This window comes from Solea senegalensis, linkage group LG4 (assembly GCF_019176455.1).
Source record: "Solea senegalensis isolate Sse05_10M linkage group LG4, IFAPA_SoseM_1, whole genome shotgun sequence".
Lineage (NCBI taxonomy): Eukaryota > Metazoa > Chordata > Actinopteri > Pleuronectiformes > Soleidae > Solea > Solea senegalensis.
The window spans coordinates 20,516,835-20,542,331 of record NC_058024.1 but is presented as its reverse complement, the minus strand read 5'-3'; the positions used below and the strand labels follow the sequence as shown (position 1 = coordinate 20,542,331).

Genomic DNA, 25,497 nt, shown 5'->3' with positions numbered 1-25,497 from the left:
TTCATTGCTGTATAGAAAATGCCCATCTTAATTGAGTACACAATACTGTGTAGAGGTCATAGAGGTCCACGTGAAATTCAGTTCCCAGGTCCTGTCTGCCTTCGCCCTCAGGTCGCATTTTGGACACGCCTGCCTTAAGCATACAAGTGGCGCCGGCCACATCACTGCTGAGGATAGTTAAATGAAGTGGTCCAGTCTTCACTTAACTACTGTATCAGCATCACATAAGCTCATTTGATTCCCGCAGAGTTACATGAAGCTCAGTGGATCAGGAGGATTCAAGGATACAGATGCTATTGTTCTCTGTAGAATTAAAAATATTCTATGTATAAAATGACTTGACTGACTGGACACATGATTACACATGATTTTCATTCCCTTTGCCACTCAGAGTGTGTTATGAAGTGATTTGTATGTAAAAGCACATTTGTCTTTTATCACTAAATTCAATAAAAGCATATTGACATTTTCATCAAAAAACATTAATGTGCACCTTTACAATGCAGATAAATAGAATACATTTTGAAAGAATGACATCATCCTCACTTAATATGATTAACATCACTGAAACGTAAATTATGCTTGCATCATTTCATTTTATTAGGATTTGGCTATGAACATAAATGGTTATATAAATGGCATTTCAAAGATGATGTACAATTGCTGGCAACAGGTCAAGAGATGAAAACAGACAAACAACACTGATAAAATACTTGTTGGTTTACTTTGGCTGTAAGTCTATTCCATTTGCTGTGAAAAGCAAGTTTACTTAAAGAAGCTGTTTTGTGCATAGTAAGAAAGCACCACACCATTTCCAATATTGTTTTCCTCATTTGTGCTCTAAGTCCATTTCTCAGGAATAAATTTAGTTTCCTCACTGATGCAGTGATAATGACAACAGTGCCAATCTGTGAACCAGAGACACAACAAAGTACTGTAAAAAAATGTTTTATGAAATCCAGCTGCTTCAGTTTCCATGCAGGGATGTAAAGGACACTGAAGTCAGGGAGTGACTGCACTTTTAACAATCCTTATCTAGCGAAACAACTTATATTAGAATATTAGTACAGGCCTGTCATTTAGGAATTCTTCCTAACAATATATACAAATGTATATTAATATACTATTTTTAAATGCACTTAAAAGACCGTGTGAAACAAAGGGGGAGGATATCTTTGTTTCCCATTTGGCCATTTTATTTATCATTTGTAACTATATAAAACAGAGCAATAGAAACGCAACACCTATGATAAGTAGAAAGAAAGCAGATGAAAATCTCAATAGGAATCAACAAACCTGGTTAGATTTTTACATTAAAAAGGAGCATGGCAGCATTGATAGGCTCTGTTTATCTGGATCTGTTTAGCTCATGGTATATTATCTTTGCTGCCTTTTTGTGATTATTTATTTGACCAAATATGTAGTCACTGGACTGTAGTACAATAAAAGACAGTTGCACTTTGCCCTAGTTGCTCAAGCATTTCCCACGTGATATTTTTCTTTTATTGTTTTCATTTCGACCCAAAAAATGTTACATGGTCAACACAACACAACACAAAATCCTCCCATTGTGAAGCTTTTGTTGACGTAGCGTAAGTGAGGGTGGTAAACTACTATGCACACATCTCCATGTAAATATAATTATCTAGCATTAAGACTCTTCAATTTCATTTATTACGACTAGTTTAACATTTATCAGGTCACAGTCTCTGTAAACGATAACGGTTGGTTCATGTAAATTCTGACATGTTTTTCTCAGATAATAGCCGCATGATAGGAATGCTGTAAACCCAAGAGAGACAGATCTTTACACATTCAATACATTTGTATGCCCCTAAATATAAAAAGCCTGCTGTAATAACGTTTTTTGAACCTCAAAATGAGGGTTATGTTTTTTGTAAGAACAATCTGAGTGATGACTGCAAAGAAGTATAAAAAAAAAAAAGTGGTTACTAAGATCTGACTGGTAACGAGGGAACTTCCAACATTTAGCCCACTTTCCCTGACACCAACCACATCTGAGCGCCACTTGACACATATCCCATCTCCTAAGACATTTCCGCTCAGCCAGATTTTTATCACCTGGCTTTCAGCACCGAGTCCATACAGACTAGTCTAATGATCGTGGAAGCCTGGCATGGGAAAGGGCCTGGCAAAAGTTTCGACGCGGTGGCGCAGATCAGCGATGCGAGCCACAGTCTCTGGGTCCTGAAGGAGAAAAGTCTTGAAGTCTTGGAGCTTGCCTGGAGAAAATATAGAGAGGAGAGAGCAAAAATATCAGCTTTCTTATACCACAGGGATTTTATTGAGTTCCATGCTTTCGTATACAACAATTTAAATATAATATACAGCATATCCGTTCCGTTTCTAATTTGAACAAAAACTGTAAAAGACAACCAGGGCTACATTGTAATCTGATTCTCTTTCCACAAAAAAGCTTACCAGTCTTTTTCTTGACATCTAAAGCAATCTTGAAGCCCTCGTCCATGAACTCGACAACCTGCACAAAGTCCGCCTCTTTGAATTGCCTGGAGGTCAAGGCTGGAGCACCTGCAACAGAGGGGAAAAACATGTTTAATTTGTTGTTTAATTTCTTCATTTAACTTTAACACTTCAGCTGTCTGCTGTTTATTTTCGCTTTTGTTGCGTGCAAAACCATATGGTCTTTGAAAAAAAGATGTAGAACCCTGAAGCTTGTTGAAATTTTAAATTTGAGACTGTAGCTGTGTCAAACCTGCACATATGCTAGTCATAAAAATCACAGTCCAACTGAAAAGGTATTGAGTGCAGATCATTAGACTGTAGGTAAAATATCTTGCCCTGAGATAAAGCTAAAAATGTAACAGTGTAGATGTGAAGCTCTTGAACTTCCTGGAAGAGGATTAAAAACCAAACATGCTTAATTAATTATGTTTTGCTCAGTGCTGTTGGCTTAATTGGTGGCTGACTAATTTCCATAAAAAAACAAAAAAACAAAGTGAATGAAGAGGATGTTAACTACAAAGTTAATCTGACAAAAACACTACATTTATAAATAAACACAAAATGTTGGACGACTGACCATCACACAAAGACATTTACAGTGTTTGGAATATAAAAAACCAGCAGCAGCTGCTCGTTTCAAGGTAGATTTCTGATCATAACCCTAATAAATATGACAAGAACTTATCGGAATCATGCTAATATGAAGCTGTTCCTTACCTAGCCTGAGGCCACCAGGAGTCAGGGCACTCTTGTCCCCAGGACACGTGTTCTTATTGGCTGTGATTGACGCAAGTTCCAGAACCCTTTCGGCTCGAGCTCCGTCAATGCCCTTAGGCCGCAGGTCTACTAGGACCAGGTGATTGTCGGTCCCACCTGAAATATTCAGAATTCAAAGTTAACACTTTTGAAGAGAAGGAAAGTCTAAATGGACGTCACAGACACAAAGTTCAATTTTAAGCCTCCAACCTTTTAAACTTTAATTTAAAGTGGATGAGTTAATCTTACTAGATTTAATAATCACGGGATATGGAGCTGGATGAATATAATCATGAAGTCAAATTACTGTTGGATAGTAACAAGTCCTAAAAAAATAAAAATCTTCATCTTTGTTATGCTCTGATCCATGTGAATCCTATCGGCTTCGTGCCGCAATTATAAATATTACTTCACTGAAAAACAGGAGCAAAAGATGTTTTCCTGATGAGCTCTGAGGTGACAAATGGTCAATGCCATTAAAACTATTATATCCTACATGATTAAATATTTATCTAGCCATCGTGATTAAGCGCAGATCAAGCAGTCCATGCAGGTAATTCACTAACACAATCTTTTTTTAGTTTTTTCATGTACCAAGTGTTCACCCAATAGCCAGTTTATTCCAATGCAACATCTTTGAATCTGCTCTGCATGGTCTGTTGAATTATTCTAACTTATACAGAGGTGTTGCTATTATTTTGTCCAACCTTTCTGTATCAGCGAGGGTGGGCTGACTAACAAACAAACAATGCCTAAAACAATATACAGCACACAATATGATAATGTACAGATGTACAGGCTCCAAAATGACCACAAAACAACAGTAAAAAAAACATCTGTCTGTGTGTTGGTTGCAATGGACAGGTGACGTGTCCAGGATATACCCCGCCTTTCACCGTATGTCAGCTAGGATTTTTTTTCTTTTTACTAAATAATCATTTACAAATTATACAAACAAATGCAGTGTAAGCCTAGGACAAGTCTGCATGTTTTAGGGTGTCGAGTGACGGCTGCGCATTGAAAAGGAGCTGAGGCCAGCGTATTAAAGAGCCATGTATTCACTCACAAGCAGAAAGTGACCACAATCTGGTTTAATTTTCCTCATTGGCGAGGCCATTACACTGACACAAGCCCATTTGCACATCATGAATTTCAATGCATTCCCCTTTTGATTTTTTTCCCCCCCCGCACAGTTAAATTAGCATATCGTTGCAGGACATTTCTCTTTATTGACGCATGTTTCTGATTGTCCTCTTATTCGCTGACCCAGTGTCTCAAAGAGAATGACTGAATACAAGTTAGATTACCTGATACCAGGGTGTAGCCTTTACTGAGAAGAGCTTCAGCCATAGCCTTGGCGTTCTTCAGGACTTGGGCGATATACTCCTTGAACATGGGAGAATTGGCCTGGCCACACAAAGAAATGATAGAAATGGATACAAGCAATGAGGGGTTTTTCATATCAAGATCAGTAAATTGTTTTCACAACAAGGACATATTGTATTTTTGAAACTCAAAATGGATGGAAATAGTGAAAACTGCCCTCTGCAATTGAATTAAATAACCTGAAATAAATGATTGACCATTGGTCAAAAGTAAAACTAGCTTACAGTCTGGAGAAATTTCCTTTCAGTGGTAAAAGCAAAAGAATGGTCTTTTTGTCCCATTGAACAGACTCAATTTTGATTACATTTTTCAGTAGACACGTCATGATCAAGACGGTTCAAAATAAAAAGGTAGAGAAGACTCCAAATATCTTGATAATTTGATCATGACTTGGTTTCACTGTAAAATCTGAGCTAACGGAAAACAACACGTTTTTATTATAAATACATATATATAGACCAGGATAATAAAACCCTACATCAATACAAATGTACTGAATTGAGCATTTTTTGTGCTGTGCTGACCTGTTTGAGTGCCACAGCCACACCAGCAATGGCATGGTTATGTGGTCCACCCTGTAGAGAGGGGAAGACTGAGAAGTTGATCTTGTCCTCAAGGTCATACTTGATCTCCTTCCCCTTCTTATCCACTGAGCGAACGCCCTTGCGGTAGAAGATGAGGCCGGCCCTGAGCAAAACCGAGTAATATAATGAGACAACAAACTTACTTTTCCTCTGAATCACATTAGTCTCATGAGTGTCCTTTTTTACCTGGCTCCACGGAGGGATTTGTGTGTGGTCGAGGTGACAAGGTCAGCATGGTCAAAGGGAGAGGGGACGGCACTGGCTGCCACCAGGCCACTTATATGGGCCATGTCAGCAAGCATGTAGGCATTGATGTCAGTGCACAGCTGAAAGAGAAAAAGAGGTACCAATGACAAAATTAGGTTCAGTCAATAATTAATAATTAAATGTTATTTTATTAGGGCTTAAATTAGTGCTGTGATGCCACTGTGGTCAATTTGAATGTGCCTACATCCACATTAGATCAATAATATCAAGATTTGGGCAATTCAATGCAGTGTCCTACTGTAGGGTGCCAAAATAATTATATTCTTTATTATTAGTGGCAAATCATTCGCAGTCAGCAAGTACCTGAAATATATGACTTATTAAACACACATCCTTACTTTCAAGTTGTTTTTAACCTTCAGCTGGATTTTCAGGAGGTGAAACGCTCAAGTCAGTTGCCATTTCAGTTTGTCTGTGTTGTCAGTATTTGTAAAACGGGGAGACTACAATAAGGGACTACTACTATGTTTGTTAGAAGTTCCTACATTCTCAAATGGCACATATTTTTACATTTATCTGCTATAATTATACTCTTCTGCACTTGTCAGAGGCCAGAATTATTACAGCATAATTCAATAAATCCTTGCCGTCTCTTGCCAGCATTTATTCAAAAAGGCACAAACAATAAATAGCTTGCAAGCATGCAAATGACTTGTTGGCATGTGATCAGAGTAGTAAACAATCTTTTTAGTGCTCTAATTAATATGCATTATGATGACAACCTCGCTTCGTCTCATATCTAAACTGGATCAGTACATGTTTATTGGATTAAAAGACATGGAAGAAGGCACAGTTACTTTAGGGGGTAAAGAATACAAAAAAGGTGATATGCAGTAGCTGACAATCACTGATGGCAAAACAAATTTAAGAAGAAGAAGCAGAACCAGCAGCAGCAGCACCAGCAGCAGCAGCCTGTTTCAATCTAGGTAGCACAACACTAACAATCTGGAGAGAAGCCCGGCCCAACAGATTCTGCCATAAACAGTGAACAGTTCCACAGAGACATGCCAGGGGGAAAATATGGCCCCACTTCAGGCCTAGTGACAAAGCAGTTATGGTGCTTAATAAAAACACAGCTCTGTAATGGTGGGACACTCCATCTGATGGTACAAGCTAAAGTGGAGCTCTGCAACAAAGAGAAGCAGTCACAGAGTGAATAAAGTGAGTCAGCGGGTGGGTATAACAAAACAGATAAAGGGGCCTCTTGAGCACTGTCAAAGAGAGCAGTGAAGTGTGCGGTCAAAAGGTGACACTGTGTAGGTGCGAGTCAGGGCCATGTTTAGTTTGGTTGAGTAGGCAAGAGACCAAGACAGCATCTGTGTTCCTGTGTGCAAAGCTAAAAGACCCACAAAATGGGATTGTGTTTACATATTATAAGTTAAAGGGAGACTAAAAAAACAGAGACTTCTAAGCAAGAATAAAAATTTTAAAATATGTGGAGAGAAAAAAAAATGCATTGACAAGGATTGAATGAAGGATGAATTTCAAATAAGAGAACCAAATTGGTCTACCCTTTCTAATGCATGATGAGAAGTGGAGAAAGTGAGCTGACACATGAACAGGGAGAAGGAGAGGGGAGAGAGAGAGAGAGAGAGAGAGAGAGAGAGAGAGAGAGAGAGAGAGAGAGAGTGTGTTGAAAGCTGGGTATAGTTAAAATACAGAGTTCTTCATGCACCTTCTTGACGCGGGCATAGTCAATGAGGCGGGCATAGGCGCTTGTGCCAGCAATGATGATTTTGGGCCGGAACAGCTTGGCTGTCAACTCCATCTGCTCATAGTCTATGAGTCCTGTTGCGGTCTGTGGAGAGGGAGAGAGAGAGAGACACACACACATTAAGGGGAGTCAGAAGATGCATAGAAAAAAGGTGGAGGTGGAATATGAAAATATTAAAAGGGTCAAGAAAAAAAAAGGACCTGGGAGAAATGTCAACACTTTTTTTTGCAAGCTTATTTAAAGGAGCTGCAATGACGGTACTTTGGATGAGATTTATCAAAGGGAGACATTTTAACCTTCCATATCATGGAGGAAGACGGTGCAATTGCAGTAATTCACCCCGCACTTATCCTAATGTAACCTTTCACAGAGCTATTCAACTGGGATGATAATGCTGAACAGATCACAGGTTAATCTGGAAACTTTTTCCTGTTCTTTTGACTGAGCTGAGACATGTCGGACAACTCTGTTTCGTGGGTGTACTTCAGAGTCACACGACAAATGGAGACAGGCTGGACAAGTCGATAGACCAGTTTGTCTTGTGTGCGAGTTTTACCCTTGACCCTCAAAGCCCCAACTGTCAGCCTCAGAAAAGAGAGAAGGAGCAGGATGGAGCAGAGCAACAAAGTGAGAGAGAGAGAGAAAAGCCATAGAGGAAGAGGCAGAAAGACACAGACAAGAAAAAGAGGAGAGAAACGGAGGGAGAAAAGCTTTATTTAGACAACCTGATAATCTCCCATCTCCAGAGCACATCTATGGATGCCCCCTCACTCCATCAACGTGCTCATTGTAAAGACAGAGCCAGTGGTGCTGGCCAGCCTGTCGATTTCCCATTATCTCTCTCGCAGAGGGGTCCTGCCAGCCCATACATCAGCAGGTCTGGACATGCTGCCTTTCGTGGTCATCCATCAGCCACAACCAACACTACCATACAACTGTGTCCCAAAGAAATGAAATACTACATGCGTACATGCAACAATGACCTAATCTACATGTTAACTTGAGGAATTACTCATCACATAATACGTTTGGATCCTCATGTAGAGAATCGTTTCCACAAAAATATAACCGTCCTGAACTAGTTCTGTTCAATTTGTCATTACATTGTTATTAGACTGATGTAAAATACATGTTTTCAACACTAGCTGAAGGCCAAATCCCATTTTAATGTGCATAAAACACTTTGAGTAAAACATATTGTTATTATTTTTCAAACAATTAACACAGTTGGGTTTCTCAACACATTTCATTTGTGAACTGGAGAGCAAGCTAAAGAGATTTTTTTAAAGACTTGAACAACCTCTTTCCACTCTAGGCTGTGATGTCATCCATCCGCTCCAAAATTGAATATTTCATACAATACACATCAATGTTAAATTCTGGAATAGGCAGAAAATTCCATGAATTTTTAACTGTAACAGTGAAAAAATATGTGAACGTCATGAAAAGCTGAATTGAGGGATGGAAGTCCACGTACTGTGGAACCAGTAAGTAGAAACAAATGAACGTGTTTAAAAAAAACTGTGTTTGAAAATTTGATTTTCCAAATTTCTGAATGGACTGAATAATGTCTTATTTGAGCTGAACATTTTTAAGTTTGAATAAAGTTTCTATGTTGAAGTATTTGTAACAAATTAACGGACAGAGAATCAGTGAAATACAAAAAAAATGGCCACTACAGAACAACATGGTGGGATTGTTTGCACCTGCACATTCTGATCACCATTTTTGAGAAACCTGGTATATTCAGACAGAAAACTGGGGTCTGTACTTACATTTAGTTTGTAGGGCATAGACTCGAAATAGATGGAGGTAGCGGAGATCCTCTTTACATCCGACATGTAGCCATGTGTCAGACTTGGGTGACAAAACGAACAAGCAGACAGATGGAAAAACAGAAAAAACAAAAAAAATACTCAATTACATACATAACAACAGGCTGTGATTTCAAAGAAAAAGAAAACAAAGAGTACTGACTGTCCTCCGTCAGGCAGGTCCAGGCCCATGATGCGGTCATGGGGGTTCAGCACAGCGGTGTATGCGGCAAAGTTAGCAGGCGAGCCCGAGTATGGCTGGACATTCACACCCCACAGATCTGGGTCCAGGTTGAAAGCCTCCAAAGCTCGCTTCTGGCACAGTAGCTCAATTTGGTCGACCACTTCTGCTCCACCATAGTATCTGTGGATTCACAGGCAACAGAAGTCAGAGGGAAAAAGAAACTGAAACATGAATTTCTCCAGCAAATCACCGGCTAGATTAAGGATAAATATGAATTCAGTTCAAGTGTTGGTCACAAAAATCTTGAGCAAGCATGACAAATGTTGACTTGACATCAGATAACTCTGGTGAAAATGCTCGTCATCGCTTTTCAGTGGAATTACAGATGAAGTAGTAACAGATGGATATTGTACAAACATCTCATTCAGTGAGATCATTCTTTTACTTTCCATCAATTTAGTCCATTACATTAAAATGTAAAACAGCAGATATGTAGAAAGTGGGGAAGAATGATCATATTCACAGGGAGGGAGATTTATGGTCGACTCATAATCCAGAACGTAGATGCATCAAATGAGGAACGATTCAGAACAAATTAGCTCTGTTTATAGCTGTTAAATGTAAATTATACAAGGGAAATAAAATAAAAGAGGGAAAGTGAAAAAAAGCGACTATTAGCCTGGCACCCAATTCTTCCAATGAATCCCCTAAAGAATCTTCTTTGCCAAGGCAGAGGCTGTGGATTATTTGCTATGTGTTTGGCACAGTAATAGGGTAAGCTTGAATGCACAGTATAATCAGTGTGTGCCTATATGTGTGTGTTTTGGTGTGCATGTCTGTGACAAATATCCTAAAGCGGAGAATATCACCAGCGCATCTGGTGTGGCTGAAGAAATGCTCACCGTCTTCCTGGGTAGCCTTCAGAGTATTTGTTGTTCAGACAGGAGCCCTGTGCTTCCAGAGCAGCTCGACTGCAGAAATTCTGTGATGGTCAGACGCACACAAACAGGCAAACACACACTTAGATCAATAGTACCAGTGGACAAAAGGGACAAGGACGGCAAATTAAAGTCTGTTAAGTGATAGTGAGAAATCCGCCTGCAGCTAAAGGCAATCATTACAGTATCGAACCTCCGGACTTCCATAGACTAACACTCGGCACTCCACAATGCTTATCAACGTGCTGCTTGAGGATACAAGTGATGTAATTAACTTTTCTACACACACTGAGACACATTGTCGAGGCTGTTTCTCATCATTTTGCAATCTGTGTTTGAAGATAATATACTTTAGTGTACAATGGTTTGCTGCAAAAGAATACATTTTTTTTTTCCTCAAGGCAAAATATTGAGCTATATGTTTACAGCCACAAGCATTAAGTGGGAAGAATATATTAAAATGTGATTAAGAAAAAAACCAACAGCAATTACCATGTTAGATTTTCACAGATTCAGATTGTAGGGAAAACAGAAAATGTGAGCTTGTAACTTGACAGTGAAAGTGACATGAGAATCTGTGTGTGTGTGTGTGTGTGTGTGAGACTGAAGACAGATACCACTTTTAGCATGACCTCCTGACACAACACTGTAATAGATTTTACCACACTGGGCAGTAAAAGGGTCACATATGAAAACCCACAGTCTCCTCTCCACTCTCTCTGTCATTACAGTTGCCATGTGTGTGTTTATGCTAATGTTTCACCTGGGAGCCAAGAGACGATGAGGGAGATAACAGCTCTCTGCTGCGTCCGTCTGTCATTCTGATGACTATGCATATATTAGAAAAATAATTGCATTTGCTTTGCATTGTTTGTTTTTATATCTTGATGGGGACTTCAACCCGAACACACACACTAATCCACTGGGTCGATGAAGTCCAGCATGCAACTTTATTATCATATTCTTCTCTGAATTGAGTCCAGGCCTTAATTTACATCAACTACAGAGAACCACTGACCTTTCATGCAGGCATTAACTAGAAAGATTTTATTAGAATTTTCCTTGTGTTTATAACTAGAATTAAACATTTAAGTTCCTTTAAGGATTATTTTTTTAGGATTTAGTTGTTCTGGTTAAAGTGAGGGTAGGGGACTCGGGAATGCATTATGTCTACGAGGTTTCTCACTAGGAGAGCTGTACAAGAGTCATTTAGTCTTTTCTGTAGTGAAATTAACATAATATTAAAAAATAATAGTAAGAGAGGGCACCAGAATTGAAGTGCCTTGTAGAAAGAGGAGTGAAGGAGGCAGAATAAAGATATCAACTTTATCTCACACTACACTGGTCAGGCTTTGTGCTGAGAGGGAGCTGATATACTCCACTGAACAACTACTGTGGCAGAGAAGAAACAGGAGAGAGAAAGAACAAAGCAAGATAAAACCTTGTCTGCTCTTTTGAAGAGTATATTTTTTACATTTCAGGGCACCCAGCCTTGGTGTTAAAAAGGAGATTTTCATACATGTGCTGCAACATATTCAAGCCACGTTCCAATGAATGGCAGCGCACAGTCAGTGGATGAATTGTGAATGCATGGGTCAATTTAAATGTGTTATTTAAAAAAAAATAAAAACAAACAATAAACTATTACTTCAGCTATCACTTGTCTGAGTTCATGATATCCATTTTTAAAATGTGTACGTGGAAGCACGAAGGCCACTGTTACACTGGAAACTTTAAAAACTGACTAATTACTGCTACTACCAATTAAAACATACAAAAGTTAGACTATTTTGGCATAGTTTATATAATCGGCATGTATCTATAGTATAAGTGTTTCTCCAAGTGCTGCTATGATATGAAATCATAGAAAATACAAGAAAAAAATTACATTAATTACATTGTTTACAAAATAATCACGCAATGTTCATTAAAATCAAAAGGCACAACTGACTGGAAACTCCATATACATTTTGCAGAAATTACAACAAATGTGTTGCAACTGTAGGTTTCATTAACTTTCAGCCCTTTGTTTGTTGTCCCTTTTCTCTGTGAAAGCAATACACTGTATCTAGTGCATCCATGCGTGTATACTTAAGTATCGAAAAGTATCGGATTTCATATTGGTACCAGTATCAAAACAAAAATGTTTTGTATCGGGACACCACTAACACACAATATATAAATGCATACATGAAAAGTGCTTTACCTCAGAGGCAATGAGCTCCAAGCCACGGCACTGCCTGTCTTTCTCTTTACGCAGAAGATCCCACATCTCGGGGTCATCCTGAGCCAGACTATCCTGGCCCGTCCATGGTCGGTCTTCATTTACTGAATGAGTGGCAGCATGGGACTGCTGCCCACGTAGACTGAGACGAAGTGGGGCTCTCTGGCACAGGGGCTACGGTCAAAAAAAGAAGTGAAAGGGTTAGGGAAAGACAGTAAAATGACTAAATGATAGGATAATACCCCGATACTTAATTGGTCCTTTTTTAAATGAATTCTAATCAGTCAGGGTGGCACATGGGGGTTCAAATTCAAACCTTAAAAACATGTTTGAGTTACAAATATACAGCCTAGAATTCCATCACACCATTTGAAAAAAGAAACTGTCAGAGGATACTGTCAGAAGAACAGTAAATATAGTTTGTCATTGTACAATATTTGGCTGTTGGGTGGATTAAGCAAAATTACATCCATAATTTACTTACTTTTACAAGACAACTCCGGGACACATTTGAAGTGGCATTGCATAATATCAATAATCAAATATCAGCATGGTTGTTCAATTATGCCTCCATAAGCACTTCTACAAACTAAAAGGACTGAATTTTACAGCCTCAGTGAATGAAACAAGGCATATTATAGAGAACAGATTCAGCACTTCCTGCTTATCTAATCTGGGCCGGGACTGGCGAGTTCCTCTTTGACTGCTGCATTGCCTGATCATGTGAGTGAGAGTCCATAGGATTTTTACAAGCCATGTATCTTTTGTTTTGTTAAAAATTAATCTTAATAAGTTTTTTTAGCACTTATCCTATACACTAAGTCTGGCCTGGAATTACAGTAAATGATTAACATAGATAATTAAATGTTAAAGCTGCACATGTACCCTTGAGTGCAAAAGTCCTCTTTACAATCAACAGGCAGAGTACTATATGGAAGAACAATCAGAGGTTAAGAAAAAAATCCTGGACAGGTTGATTGCACTCCGAACAAACTGGCTCGCTACCATCACTTAATCAACAATATGATGATGACTCTGTGCCGAGATCATTCCCACAACAGCCAACCTATAGTTATCATCTGTGCAGGTGTGCTGGGGTGTGAGGGACAACCTCTCTTTAATAGCACCATTAAAAAGCAATTAACACAATGCTCAAGACTGACTGAGGACACCCATAAGACAAAAAACACTTGAGCACTTAATCTTTTGTAGTGGCTCTAGTGCAGCATAAATCTAACAAAAGACACTAAAAAGAGATTTTAAGGCAATAAATAATGAATATTAGTGTACACCAAAACTTATATACTACTCTAAATGGCGAAATATCTATGCAGGAATCACCGGCAACCAACTGTGAAGGAAATGTGTAGGTGCACTCCACTAAAAACAATGCACAAAAGGTTCAATTATCTGCTGACAGTTTTTCTTCATTTGTGTCACTTAAATCTACAAAAACTAAGACACATTTTATGCATTACTGAAACCATTTAAGAAAGGTAATACATCTAATCCTCACACACCTGCAGTACAAGTGTGTGCTTCTCTATCAAGACCCAAAAACTCAGAAGAGGCCATCCACAATGTGCAAAACCGATCTGCTTGTTCACATTAACAGAATCAACTCTGTATATGAAAATAATAAGATGTGATGGTTCACTGTGTTTGGCTATTTAGCTGGAGCCGGTCAGAAGATAAGACACTCGGAAATGACGAAGCAAACAAACGACAATGACTACATTTTCTTCCATAAGAAAAACACCAAAGGGGTGACAACAGAAGTCTCCTTCTTCTTGCCAGACATCTTCAAAGTTGAAGTCACTGATCTATTACTGGTCCATCCACCAGATGAATTAGTGAGAAAACAAATGGTGCAGTTTATACACACTGTTGATAAATAGGTGTTCAGGTTTCCCCTTTTCAATGACAGATACAGACTGCCACCACCTGCTAAGGACAGTAATCTCCTCTCACTCAGACGCAGAAAGAACATGCGGACAACTCTTTGTCTGCAGTGTGTGCAAGTGCAACTGATTTCCTGAGCATCTGTGTCCCTGGGTTGGCCCCAGCACATTTAGTGGCATGCTTAGCAAAGTCAATGCTGACAATGTGTCAATACCTCATACAATCATACTTCATAAAACCTCACCTATACCTTTAGAATTAGATATACTATTATTTACTTTAACACTGTTTGCCCAATCTTCTCTACCACGTCTTCCCCTGCTGCCGGGGGGGCAGAGGGGACACTATAGACGCACCAGGGGAGGCGAGAGGTAAATTAATGGCCAATTTCTAACACTCTCTACTATGGCCTTCTGTCACCAGTGGTGGTGGAGAAGGGGAGAGGGGACCCCAGGGTTCTGAAAAAGATGAGAGCCTATGAAAACAGGTCACGTTGCCTCAGAGGACACATTTCTCGCTTAAAAAAAACAAAACAAAAAAACACATGGGTCATTAAACCTTGATGGGAACTGTCCTTTGCTGTCTGAATTTTTAGTAGGACACACCAGAGTCACAGAAAAACCCAACAGAAGCCAACACTGCCATAGTTACAATGCAACTGATGACTGCAAAACAGAGACGAGTCCCTCTCCTTCCTCCTTGCCTTCATATTATACTCTGCTTTTTCTCCATCCTCCTGTCCCCATCACGTCACCCTACACTGCTAAGCGCACACTGCCAAGTTGCCCTTGTGTGGCATTTTTATTACCTTCTCTCGTCATCCATAACACTTCCATGGCTTCCAAATGGGACAGCTCTGGGCATAAACAAACACACAGGTCAGATTCTCTAATCTTCCACTGCCTCAATTCACAGCTGTGATCATTAAAGGAGACTAATTCATAAACACAAGATAAACCGATCCAAAAAAAGTGAAATCCAAGTTACAAGAACCACTATGTCAAAGAGGGACTATTTTTGGCAACAGTTTATGCAGTCGTTTGAAGGTGAACTTGACGAAAAATCTGCTGTGAGCAAGGGGACAGGAAAGGTCACGTCAAACAGGATAATGTCACAGATGTGCTGCATCTGCATGACAATGATAAGGTAACTGTCAGTGGTTTGCCCTTCCTGTCAAACATCTGCGCCCAAAATTACATGGCAGAGAAGAAATAACAGGAAGACAGAAAATCACTTCATAATCCTGCTTCTGTATTATTTTTTGCCCATTTCCTGATGTAACTCCAAACAAAAGTCAATTTTACAGATGACTGCTACTCATCAGTTGCTTTTCCGCAGCAGCAATCAGCCTGGTATAACAAAAACAAAACTACAACAAAAAATATATGTAAGGCAAGACGAGTAAGAGTGTCAACAGGGCAACAGCATCTGTCCATCTTACGTGCAGTTGCTTCTTTCCCCGTCACTGACTAATAGCAGTGCTGTCCGTTACAAACTGCCCTGTGATTCAGTCAAGATGACACTAGACGGAGAGATCTGGGTGGGGTGAAGTAGCGTGAAGGGATGGAGGCAGAGTCTGGGGCGACTCCACTCTATTTGGGTCAAAAGGTTGCGAGGGTGACAATCAGAGACTTAAGTGAGCCAATCTTCAGGAGGCAGTGGAACGATACATTTATGGTATAATCTTTCCACAACACTTTGAGAAGATGGTGAAAGAGTTCACTTGGCTTCCTCATGCCTCGGGGAGTGAGGCTGCATGCTGTAGATTTAACTTGTGACACTATTGTGGGGGTCAAGTCTGGCTCATGGCCTTTCTTGTACCTGTGCCCTGATGAGGAATAAATACCTTTTTGATCCTTCTTTATTCGGAATAAAAATGCTTTGTTAGCTTATCTGAGATAAGACTTTGGAGTTGGTTTCACCTTTATTTTCAATTATTTATATTTTCTGTCATTTTCATTATACATGCACTATTTAACAAAGACAGGTAGAACATATTTGTTGGAGAAAATAATGACTATCTCTCAGTATTGATTTATGTCAAATTAAATCCCTGTCATGTTGACTTGTCTGGGTGTGACAGACCTAGACTAAGAACATTTGAGCAAATTTTATTCTGAAGCCACATTAAAAGAGCGTTGGTTCTTTTTGACATATTTTAACTGAAATAAATAAAATTTTGTATTGACAATTTAACATTACCAAAACACTAAGTGACCCAAGGCCAGATGGACAATCGCTGACACGTTTAATTTAGACTTTTAAACAAATCAATTTATTACAAGTGATACAATTAACCACCAATACATTTGTTTTGGTAACAATGCTCAGTGTCAAGTAAAAATTCAGTTGCAACTTAATGATTTGTATACTGTATTAGTAACGCAACTAATGTTGGCTATTGATAATGGGGATGGGAATCGGTATTGGTCAGTATTGGTCCAATACTGATTGAAAATCACTGGATCGGATATCGGACAGATAAAAACTACATATCGCATGCTTCACTATGCACAGACTGTAAAAATATAAATATAAATCTGCAAAAGCATTTTAGCTGAGTCACGTTTGGGCTGTTTATTTATTATTTTTGGTATTACAAAATTGGAGAATAATGTGTTTGGTTTAAAATGACTGTATATGTATATGTAATAATATTGGTTTCGGTAGATACCCAAGTTTTTGATAACGGTATCCAAAAAGTCCCTAGTCTATAATTAGCATTGGAACTAGTTAACCTGGGCCACAAGGGCCTTTCTGCATGGAGTTTGCATGTTCTCCCCGTGTGTGCGTGGGTTCTCTCCAGGTACTCCGGCTTCCTCCCACAGTCCAAAAACATGCAATGTGGGGATTAGGTAAATTGGACACTCTAAATTACCGTAGGAGTGAGTGTGAGAGTGAATGGTTGTTTGTCTCTAGTTGTGTGTGGCCCTGCGATGGACTGGCGAACTGTCCAGGGTGTACCCCGCCTATCGCCCGATGTAGCTGAGATTGGCACAGCACCCCCTGCGACCCTCTGGTGGAGGATAAAGCGGTTAGATGATGACTGACTGACTGACTAGTTAACCTGTACTGTCTGAACTGGAATTTCAGGAATCTAGTACCTGCAGCAACTGGCCCATTTTAGAGCAAAAATCTCAATGACAGCAAAAGAATTTTGTCTTTTACAAAGATATTCATCACAATCCAACGCATTAGAGCTGAAACGATTAATCGATTATAAATCGCTTACTAAATTAATCGACAACTATTTTGATAATGGATTAATCGGTTTGAAGCTTTTTTCATAATTAAAACAAGATTTTTCGATTGTTTAAGCTTTTTAAATGTGAATATTTTCTTTATTTCTTTGCTCTGGATAACAAAGAAATCATTAAAAGTTAATGATTTTGGTTTGTGGACAAAACAAGACATTTGAGAACATCATCATTTCCAGGTTTTGACGAACATCGATCGACATTTTTTAAGGTTTTCTGATATTTTATGGAGCAAACGATTAATCGAGAAAATAATCGACAGATTAATCAATTATGAAAATAATCATTAGTTGCAGCACTACAAAGCATGTCCTCAAAGGAACTGATGGCAACAGTAACAAGGAAAAACTGCACAGGGAGCAAAAGGATTTGCACACACAGATACCACATGCATTCACCAAAAAGGGCCAGTCTTGTGAGTCCTTAGTGAGTCCTTAAGTAATTTAATGAAGATGCACAGTTAACCAATTAAAATCAATAAGAAGAGCATGGAAACATGTGAACCACTCAGTTTAATTGGAAACTTCAAACTTACTTATAAAAACTAGGTCTGACTATGTCATGGGATTTAAGCAAAGCATGAATTGTTTTCTTGGGAGAATTGTGCTACGTGATTGTGAATATATACACTTTTAAACTTTTAAAGTATACTTAAATGTCTGTGAGTAGGTGCTATACACTGTGGTAGACAGTATGAGTGGTTGGGCTGTACACCATACAATAATCAACTGTTAATAAAGACCTTTAAATCAATGGATTAAACGGCAACTTCCTCAGTCTCCAATATACTCATCTGACAATTCTACAGCTTTTGGTTGCTTACATTGTTGTAGCTGTGGAGAGCTCAGAAGGGATGCAACGATGTATCGTGACAGTTAAAAATCCATGCAAATGTGTGATGACTGAAAATCAATTCAGACATAAAATGAATTGCTTTCCTTTTTAAACACCAAAGCCACATGCATCTACCGTCTACACTGGCTGTTCCACATCTGTATGTCAATACAGACACTATGACATCAGCGGCAGTGTGGAGTTTGAGGCAGTGTTGCCAACGTAGCAAATTTCTCACTATATTTAGTGACTTATCAGACCCACAAGAGTGGTACAGAACTCTCAGCATATTCTTAAAAAGGTCCTGGGTATTTAATCTGTTTAATAAGATAAGGGGACCTTGGTGTTGAGATTCACCACATGTAGATAACATCTATGTTATCTTGTTAAGATTACAAAATGGGTAATAAATATTTCCAACAGCCAAGAAGCTGCTGACACAGTGAAAGTGTGACAAAAACACAGCTTCAGTTGTTACACAATAGTCTGACAGTGGGGAAGTTAATCTTTTCTTGGTACTCTTCTAGTGAATTTCAGGTTAACTGTGAGCAGAATCACTCATTTCTAGAAAAACTATCATTGTGATTGTCTTCTCGTGGATATCCACACATATATGTAAACAAATAACGTTTACGTAACGTAAAACTAAATTATAAGTTTAATCACGTTAATTAGTCGTAAAATGATGTTGTTTTTCCATCTACGAAGATAAATGTGTGACCGAGTCGTGATGTAACGTGCGAGTCCTTCACCATGATGAAACTGAGCAGTCGCTGTTGCATCATTACGTGGACACAACTGTAGCTGTACAACGCACAGTGACAGCGTGCTAGCTAACTAACAAGCAGCAGGCTAAGCGAGCAGGACAAACATGTAAACATAACTAACAGCAGCATTTGGCCACGAAATAATTGTTTTATCTTTTATGCCAAATCCTACAGCAGTATTAAAAACCCCACTAACGACCGCTGACCAACACTAACGTGAAGCTTGTTAGCAGTTGGGCTGTATACAAAGAGCAGCTAAGACAAACGACAAGGGACAAAAATGACACACATCATGTATGCTGATAAATTACTGACCCGTGTGAGTTGTCTCGCAAGGGACAGCATGCTTCCAGGTGTCGGGTCCGGCGGAGAGTCAAGTGTAGCCGACAGACAGACACACACCACACTCTGCTGACTGGCTCCGGAAAAGGCTGCCTCAGAGTGTTGGCAACGGCTTGTGACGTTTTTCCTGCCGAAAGGGTGGATGGGAGTTGTAGGCAGTTGTGGTTGTTTGTAAAAACTGAACAAACATTTCATGCACATGGGCAGATTCAAGATGCTGCACAGAGACATTTAAAACAACAGGGACATAATTACTATAAAACTTAGTCGAGCAACACAATCCATGGGAATGTGTTTTTAAAAAGAATTAAAAGGTAGTAAAAAAAAATATTAAAAAACCTTAAATAGGTCATTTGACCTCAAATTTTGTAGAATAGTTAAGTTTTATTTAAAAACTGGAATGAATTAAGTGTTTCTAAGACAAACCATGGTATACCTAATAACAATTATGTTGTTCTCCTTCAAGTCCTCATTGTTCTATGGTACTTTTTGTTTGTATCATAGTGTGCTGTTTGTATTTTTTGTGTATTTTTTTTGTATTTGACAGGCCTACTATCTAGGAAAGCCACCGCAAATTAGCATAAGCTATGAGTGGTGTTGTATGTGGTGTTGTTTATGCCCCATGTGAATAGACAGTAAAATAATATGTCTGCGATGGACAATGTGCAGTGCAGTACAAATTGCTCATTCCTTGAGGTAAATCTTCATGTAAGTGATTAAGTCTTTGTTTAGTGGTCAATTTGAACAGATTTCTACATTTTAACACTAGAATACAAATGTTCCTGTTTGTCTCCCATAAGAAAAGTCAACTCCAGTGCGACTCCACACTGACAAATAGAGTGCGACTGTGTTTGTCTGTCTGTTTCTATTAAAACATTTAAATAGTATAGGGTGCATTTTCCTGTATAACCACTGAGGATGCTGAGAAAGACACTGTTATTGCACAATAGAAATAAGTGTGGTACCTTAGTGGGTAGGGGATAAGGTGACAACCATGAAATTCAATATCCCAAGTTTGGCTTCAGTTATGGGGCTTTATTGCATATTACTTGTCATCTATCTCCTGCTTTCATAAAATGACACAATCATTTGGATAAAAGGCAATACATTTTTATGTAAGCACACAATTCTTTAGCGACATAAACATTCCAGAGAATTGTTCGAAGTGCTTGCACATTTTTATCTTTACGTGTCAATGCCCAATAGAAATTATCTAAACCCATTGATTATGGCACAAAATATTGGTTATATGATTCTAATCTGATAATTTAACAACAATTTTGGAGCAGTTTTCACAACGCCCGGCATGTCCCCCAAATCCTGCCTTTGTTACACTCGTGTTGACAAACTGTAGTATATGCAGCACATTACCAATGTGTAAAATATTATTTGAGCAAAAGCATTATTTCATTGTTGTGTCCTATTTGAGTTATTTTAGTTTCGATATTTCTGCATGCACACACAGACTTAGGCCTATGGTTCACAGATACACACACAAAGGTGTACTCAAGGATCCACAAATCAAGGATTCTTCACCAAACAAATTTAGAGCATCCAAGCGAGAGAGAAAAAGTGGCGAATCTGGGCTGCACCAACTCCATCAATCCAAGTGTCCACAGCGACTTGTGTAAGACACATGGACCTCCGTGGACCTCCATCTCAATGTCATTGATCAGGACTGTAATGGGGTATTGAGCAGGACCGAGATGAAGATTCAATTAACATTGACGGTGTGTTATCTAATGAAATTCCGAGCACCATTATTGTCACATCAAAAGTGTTAGGAAATCAAGTCGAAGATAGCCTGAAGGGTCATGGATGTTTTAAGGAGTATTTAATTAACCCCGGGTAATGTTGACAGAATCCTGCTTTATCTTCGCATACAGTACGATAATGCTTTTTTAGCACAAAGCAAACTAAGATAAAACAGGTATTAGGTAGCTGAGATTATAAGTAGCAGCAGTAATACAACAGTTAATGAAGGTTTAGGCGCAAGTGCAATCCTTCCTTTGCTGCAAGATGATCACATAAACACGAACCTGTCAAGTTACATGATTACTTTTCAGTTTCAGCATGTAACTAAAAATCTCCCCTTGGATTCTGTTAGTGTACATTACCAGCTCCCTCAAAAGGAGTTTTTAGAGCTGTTATTGTCATCTGAAGAATGTTTCACTGTCGGGTTTTTCATGTTAAAATCCATTCAATATATTTTAGAAAATTAAAATCACATATCTTCACAGAAAGCTTGGTCATGCATTTCTAATCAGAGTGAAATGTAACTTAATTTATAATAGTTCCCTTGCTGCTTTTGATAACATGAACATGCTGCACAGCCTCCGGCTCAGAAAGAACACGTTCACTCAGTAACAGACAGACAGTTTAAGAGATTTTAATGTGCTTTTTCATACAGTATATTGTATGCATATCCAGCATAGCATTTCTCATACATATAACTCTCTTATATCCAGGTTTTTGAAACATATAGTTGAGGTGGATGATTAACAGTCAGTCTACCATAACATTACGTCTGCCATAGAGTAACGGCACATTCAGCCGCTTCAGAAGCTTTCTTGTACTCGGAGGGCATAATAATAATAATGGTTCCAGCTGTTTACAACTGAATTCTCTGCAAACTGCAACTCAAATATCAGAAAACAATAATTGTGCTGGGTTTGAGTACATTATTTACAGAAAAGAATTGAACAAAAACCGAAGTTAACACAAACAAACACAAAGTTGGAAAAAAAAAAAAAGGAATTCAGAGAATCAGCCGTCTCCTAACCATCCATAACTCTGATTATACATGTTTAAAATCCACAATTCACAGCAGTTTAGAGGCAAAAAAATTGTCCCCTGTATCTTCACTGTAATCAATATGACTATCATTTCCGTCTTCATCGTTATTATCGTTACATCATCTTTGTCGTTAACATTGTCTCTTCATTCTCTTTCCAGTTCAGTCTCACTTACTTAGCCAAAGTAAGGGTACTCACTTTGGAAGTTGTAGTCTGGACACACTTTCTGAACCAGCTTGTAATCAATGCTAAAGAAAGAGATGAAGATGCAGATCACCTTGAAGGGTTTGGCACAGAGCCAGGCCGCGTGGGATTGGGTGTGCTCTGTGAAGCAGGTCTGAGACGGATCATACAGACAGGGTTTGGGCTTCTTGGATCTGTTGGTATTCTCATACTCCACCCGACAGTTGAAGGTCTTTGTCTCTTTGGGGTCGATGGTGGACTGATGGTTCTCGTGGATCTGGATGTCTTGCTGGGTGTGAGGGTGCAGCTGCTGCTGGAGGACCTCAAACTCCACCACTTTGGTCGGCGGCACGATGCTGACCGAAACATTTCCCAGGCTGGAAGAGTTGTGGCGGAAGTAAACAGTGAAAGTTCCATTGATGTGGTCCACGATCTTCCCCGTCACCAGCAAGCTGAACTTCATGGTCCTGACATTGAAGTAGAAATCGCCCCAGCCGAAGATCTTCTTGGTCTTCATGGCTGTCTTTAGTGAGGGCTTGCGCTTAGAGCGGTATCCTGTCTGGTCCAGGAGCAGGGACTGGTTTCTAGTTGTGTCATACGGTTTATAGAAACTGTACGTGGGTGGCTTGGTCTTCATGGGTGGCTGGTCAATGGAAGTGGAGAAGATGCGGGTTTGGTACGGTGGTTTGACGACTCCTCCTGTCGCTCCTCCAACTGTACCTCCACCCATGCCATACGGAAGAGTTTTCATCGCCGACCCCACTGGGCCCAGATCTGAGAAATCCACTTGCTTCTCTAACCCTTGGACCTGAGGACAGACATGAACAGATGGAAGAAAAGTATCAACAAAGTGCTAAAGACAATTAATTTTGTTTTTTTTTACATAATCTTCAAGTCAACAAAGAAACACCAACTCTTTGGTTTCTTTTGTCCTTTGATCATTTGTCATGACAATGAAAGTCTCTCACTCGAATGACTTTTTAAAAGCACTGATCAATGATCTTGTCTGAATCAGTTCAGCAAACAGTTATTTGTGTCATTCTAAAGGGCAGAATAGTTGGCATCCTCCGGAGAGCCAGTTCATTTAGCTCTAAGTCACAAGGATTAGTCATTAACCTGAACTGTATTTGTAGGCAAAACTAAAACAGATATTATAACAGAATTCTTTTTTTATCACCCATTTAGTTTCACACACATTATTATTATCATATCATAATCAAACTGCTGTAAAAATCACTCCTTTTGCAAAGCTATTTTTAACCCCACGTGATGTTTATTTCTGCCGGCATCCACGTGGATGCTGCTATGTTTCATCAGACAACAAAATCATCTATTTTTATCAACACACTTAAATTTCGTTGTCATTGTTGCATTGGAGAGAAAAAAAAAAGAGAAAAAGAGAAAAGAACACTCTGAATGTAAGGTAATGGATGTGAGCCTTTGTTTGTTCAGGCATCTCTCTGCCTTTAATCCACAGGCTTGGTCGTTATTCACGGGGTTGATTGACTGGAAATCCTCCTCTGCTCTGTTTCATGTCACATCAATCACATTACTGCCACACGCTTCCATCCATATGCATGTTCTGTATGCGCGCATACACACACAAAAACTGCCATGAAGTGACAGGATAAAATATTGTTCTCATGGGTGGAAAAAAAAAAAAAGTATTTGAAAACTGGTACAGGATGAGAGTTTGTAATAATACAAGGACTGTTTCTGTGTATCCGGGGCAGTGGAACGGACAGTGTTGTGCCAAAGCCTTCCTCATCTTTCATCAATCACTCCGCCTAATAACAACTCCACATTGCTGCTCGCGGAGGCAACAGTGCAGCACTCGATACAGCTCTTAATGCATTCAGTCATTCAATTAACATATCTATTTCTGCTGGCCATTCATTAACACGGCGGCAGCGCTGAGCAGATTGATTGAGGGGAAAATAACTGAAAACGTATCGATCACCGAAGGAATGAATTAACAAAAAAAGGAAAGGTGCTGAAAAATGAGCACTGACTGGGATAATGAACCACAAGACTTCGACCAGACACTGACCCCCTCGCTCTGTCGCCATTGACAGGTCGCCTGTTGCAAATTTTAAGTTTGTGAATTGACAATGTGACAGGTAGGAATAATACACAGTGAATGGCAGAAAACATCAGAATACGTTAAGCAAGCAAAGTGTACAGTGAATGCAGGATGGGGACTTCCTGTGAATGCGCTGTCAGCAGTGCTGTCAGCTAGCTCCGTGTGTTGCCATCTGTCAGGCTAACACTCGGCTGGTGCAGCCCTAATCACTTCTCCAGCTGATGGCACAGAGCTGGAACTAGCACCATCATCATAATCCTTAACCATCTTCAGCAGTAACATCACAACAGGAACCTCAACTCAGCCTTCAGGGTCAAGTGTATGAAGCTCAAGAATGATTTCATGTTGGGGGCTGCGGTCGGTCTTTCCAAGAGAGGGGGGGAAGCGACTGAACACAGTCAGCACCTTTGCCAAACATCGACTGATTGGAAAAAGATGAGTATGGGGAGAAGGCTTCTTCTTCTATGGCACAAAAGTAATAAAATGCCAAGAGAAACCAATAAATAGATGGACTTTCTATTAGCATAAATATGAAATTTTTTTTGTGCTTGACAGTAAATCTATTTAAAGGGTGAGGATTTGTTAGAAGAAATATCAGATATTTCCTCCTGACACGAAATCCATAAGCTATAGACTTTTTGCAAAACAGCGGATGTTTGCTATAAGGTCATATCAGGCTGCAGCAACTAGCGACAGATTGACAGATTGAAAAACACGGCTTCTCTCCCGTTGTTCCTCCTCAGCGTCTATTCAGTTATGTTACAATGAGAGGGAGGGAGGCTGTTGCAGGGACATTGAGGTGATGAAGAGGCGCATGCACACAAATACAAAAAACATAGCCCATACTTAATATAGTCACACAATTAGTGAGGCAATTACATATGTTACTGCCGTGATCATAAGGTACGGATTATCTTGTCCGATGTGTCACAGTTACATCTTTGACCACATCCACGAGATTATTTTAGCACTGTAGCATGAAA

General features: G+C 39.3%; 2 protein-coding genes across 3 annotated transcripts in view; both read right to left on the bottom strand.

Annotated features, from left to right (window-relative positions):
- Nucleotides 1-576: 576 nt before the first annotated feature.
- shmt2 (serine hydroxymethyltransferase 2 (mitochondrial)) lies at nucleotides 577-19,557 on the bottom strand. The gene is made up of 12 exons (XM_044024183.1): nucleotides 19,427-19,557; nucleotides 12,334-12,525; nucleotides 10,092-10,171; nucleotides 9,169-9,369; nucleotides 8,967-9,048; nucleotides 7,153-7,275; nucleotides 5,397-5,536; nucleotides 5,151-5,313; nucleotides 4,548-4,647; nucleotides 3,202-3,357; nucleotides 2,443-2,550; nucleotides 577-2,243 (listed from the first exon to the last, which is right to left on the bottom strand). Exons 1-12 carry the CDS (start codon nucleotides 19,454-19,456, stop codon nucleotides 2,116-2,118), a joined length of 1,503 nt encoding a protein of 500 aa, XP_043880118.1. The 5' UTR covers nucleotides 19,457-19,557; the 3' UTR covers nucleotides 577-2,115.
- Nucleotides 19,558-21,826: 2,269 nt separating this feature from the next.
- The window catches only part of LOC122767590 (neurexophilin-4), a 106,710-nt gene continuing 103,039 nt past the window's right edge, over nucleotides 21,827-25,497 (bottom strand). For both annotated transcript variants that reach the window (XM_044022948.1, XM_044022947.1), the window contains exon 2: nucleotides 21,827-23,239. In XM_044022948.1, the coding sequence (XP_043878883.1) occupies nucleotides 22,424-23,239 (816 nt within the window). In that variant the 3' untranslated portion in view covers nucleotides 21,827-22,423. The remainder of the gene's footprint in view (nucleotides 23,240-25,497) is intronic.

Excerpts from the sequence above, each read along its gene's own strand:
- shmt2 (XM_044024183.1), bottom strand. The coding sequence starts at position 19,456 with ATGCTGTCCCTTGCGAGACAACTCACACGG. Across the intron at positions 5,537-7,152 it reads ACTATGCCCGCGTCAAGAAG|CTGTGCACTGACATCAATGC; the intron begins GTGCATGAAGAA and ends TTTCTCTTTCAG. Across the intron at positions 5,314-5,396 it reads AAATCCCTCCGTGGAGCCAG|GGCCGGCCTCATCTTCTACC; the intron begins GTAAAAAAGGAC and ends GGTTTTGCTCAG.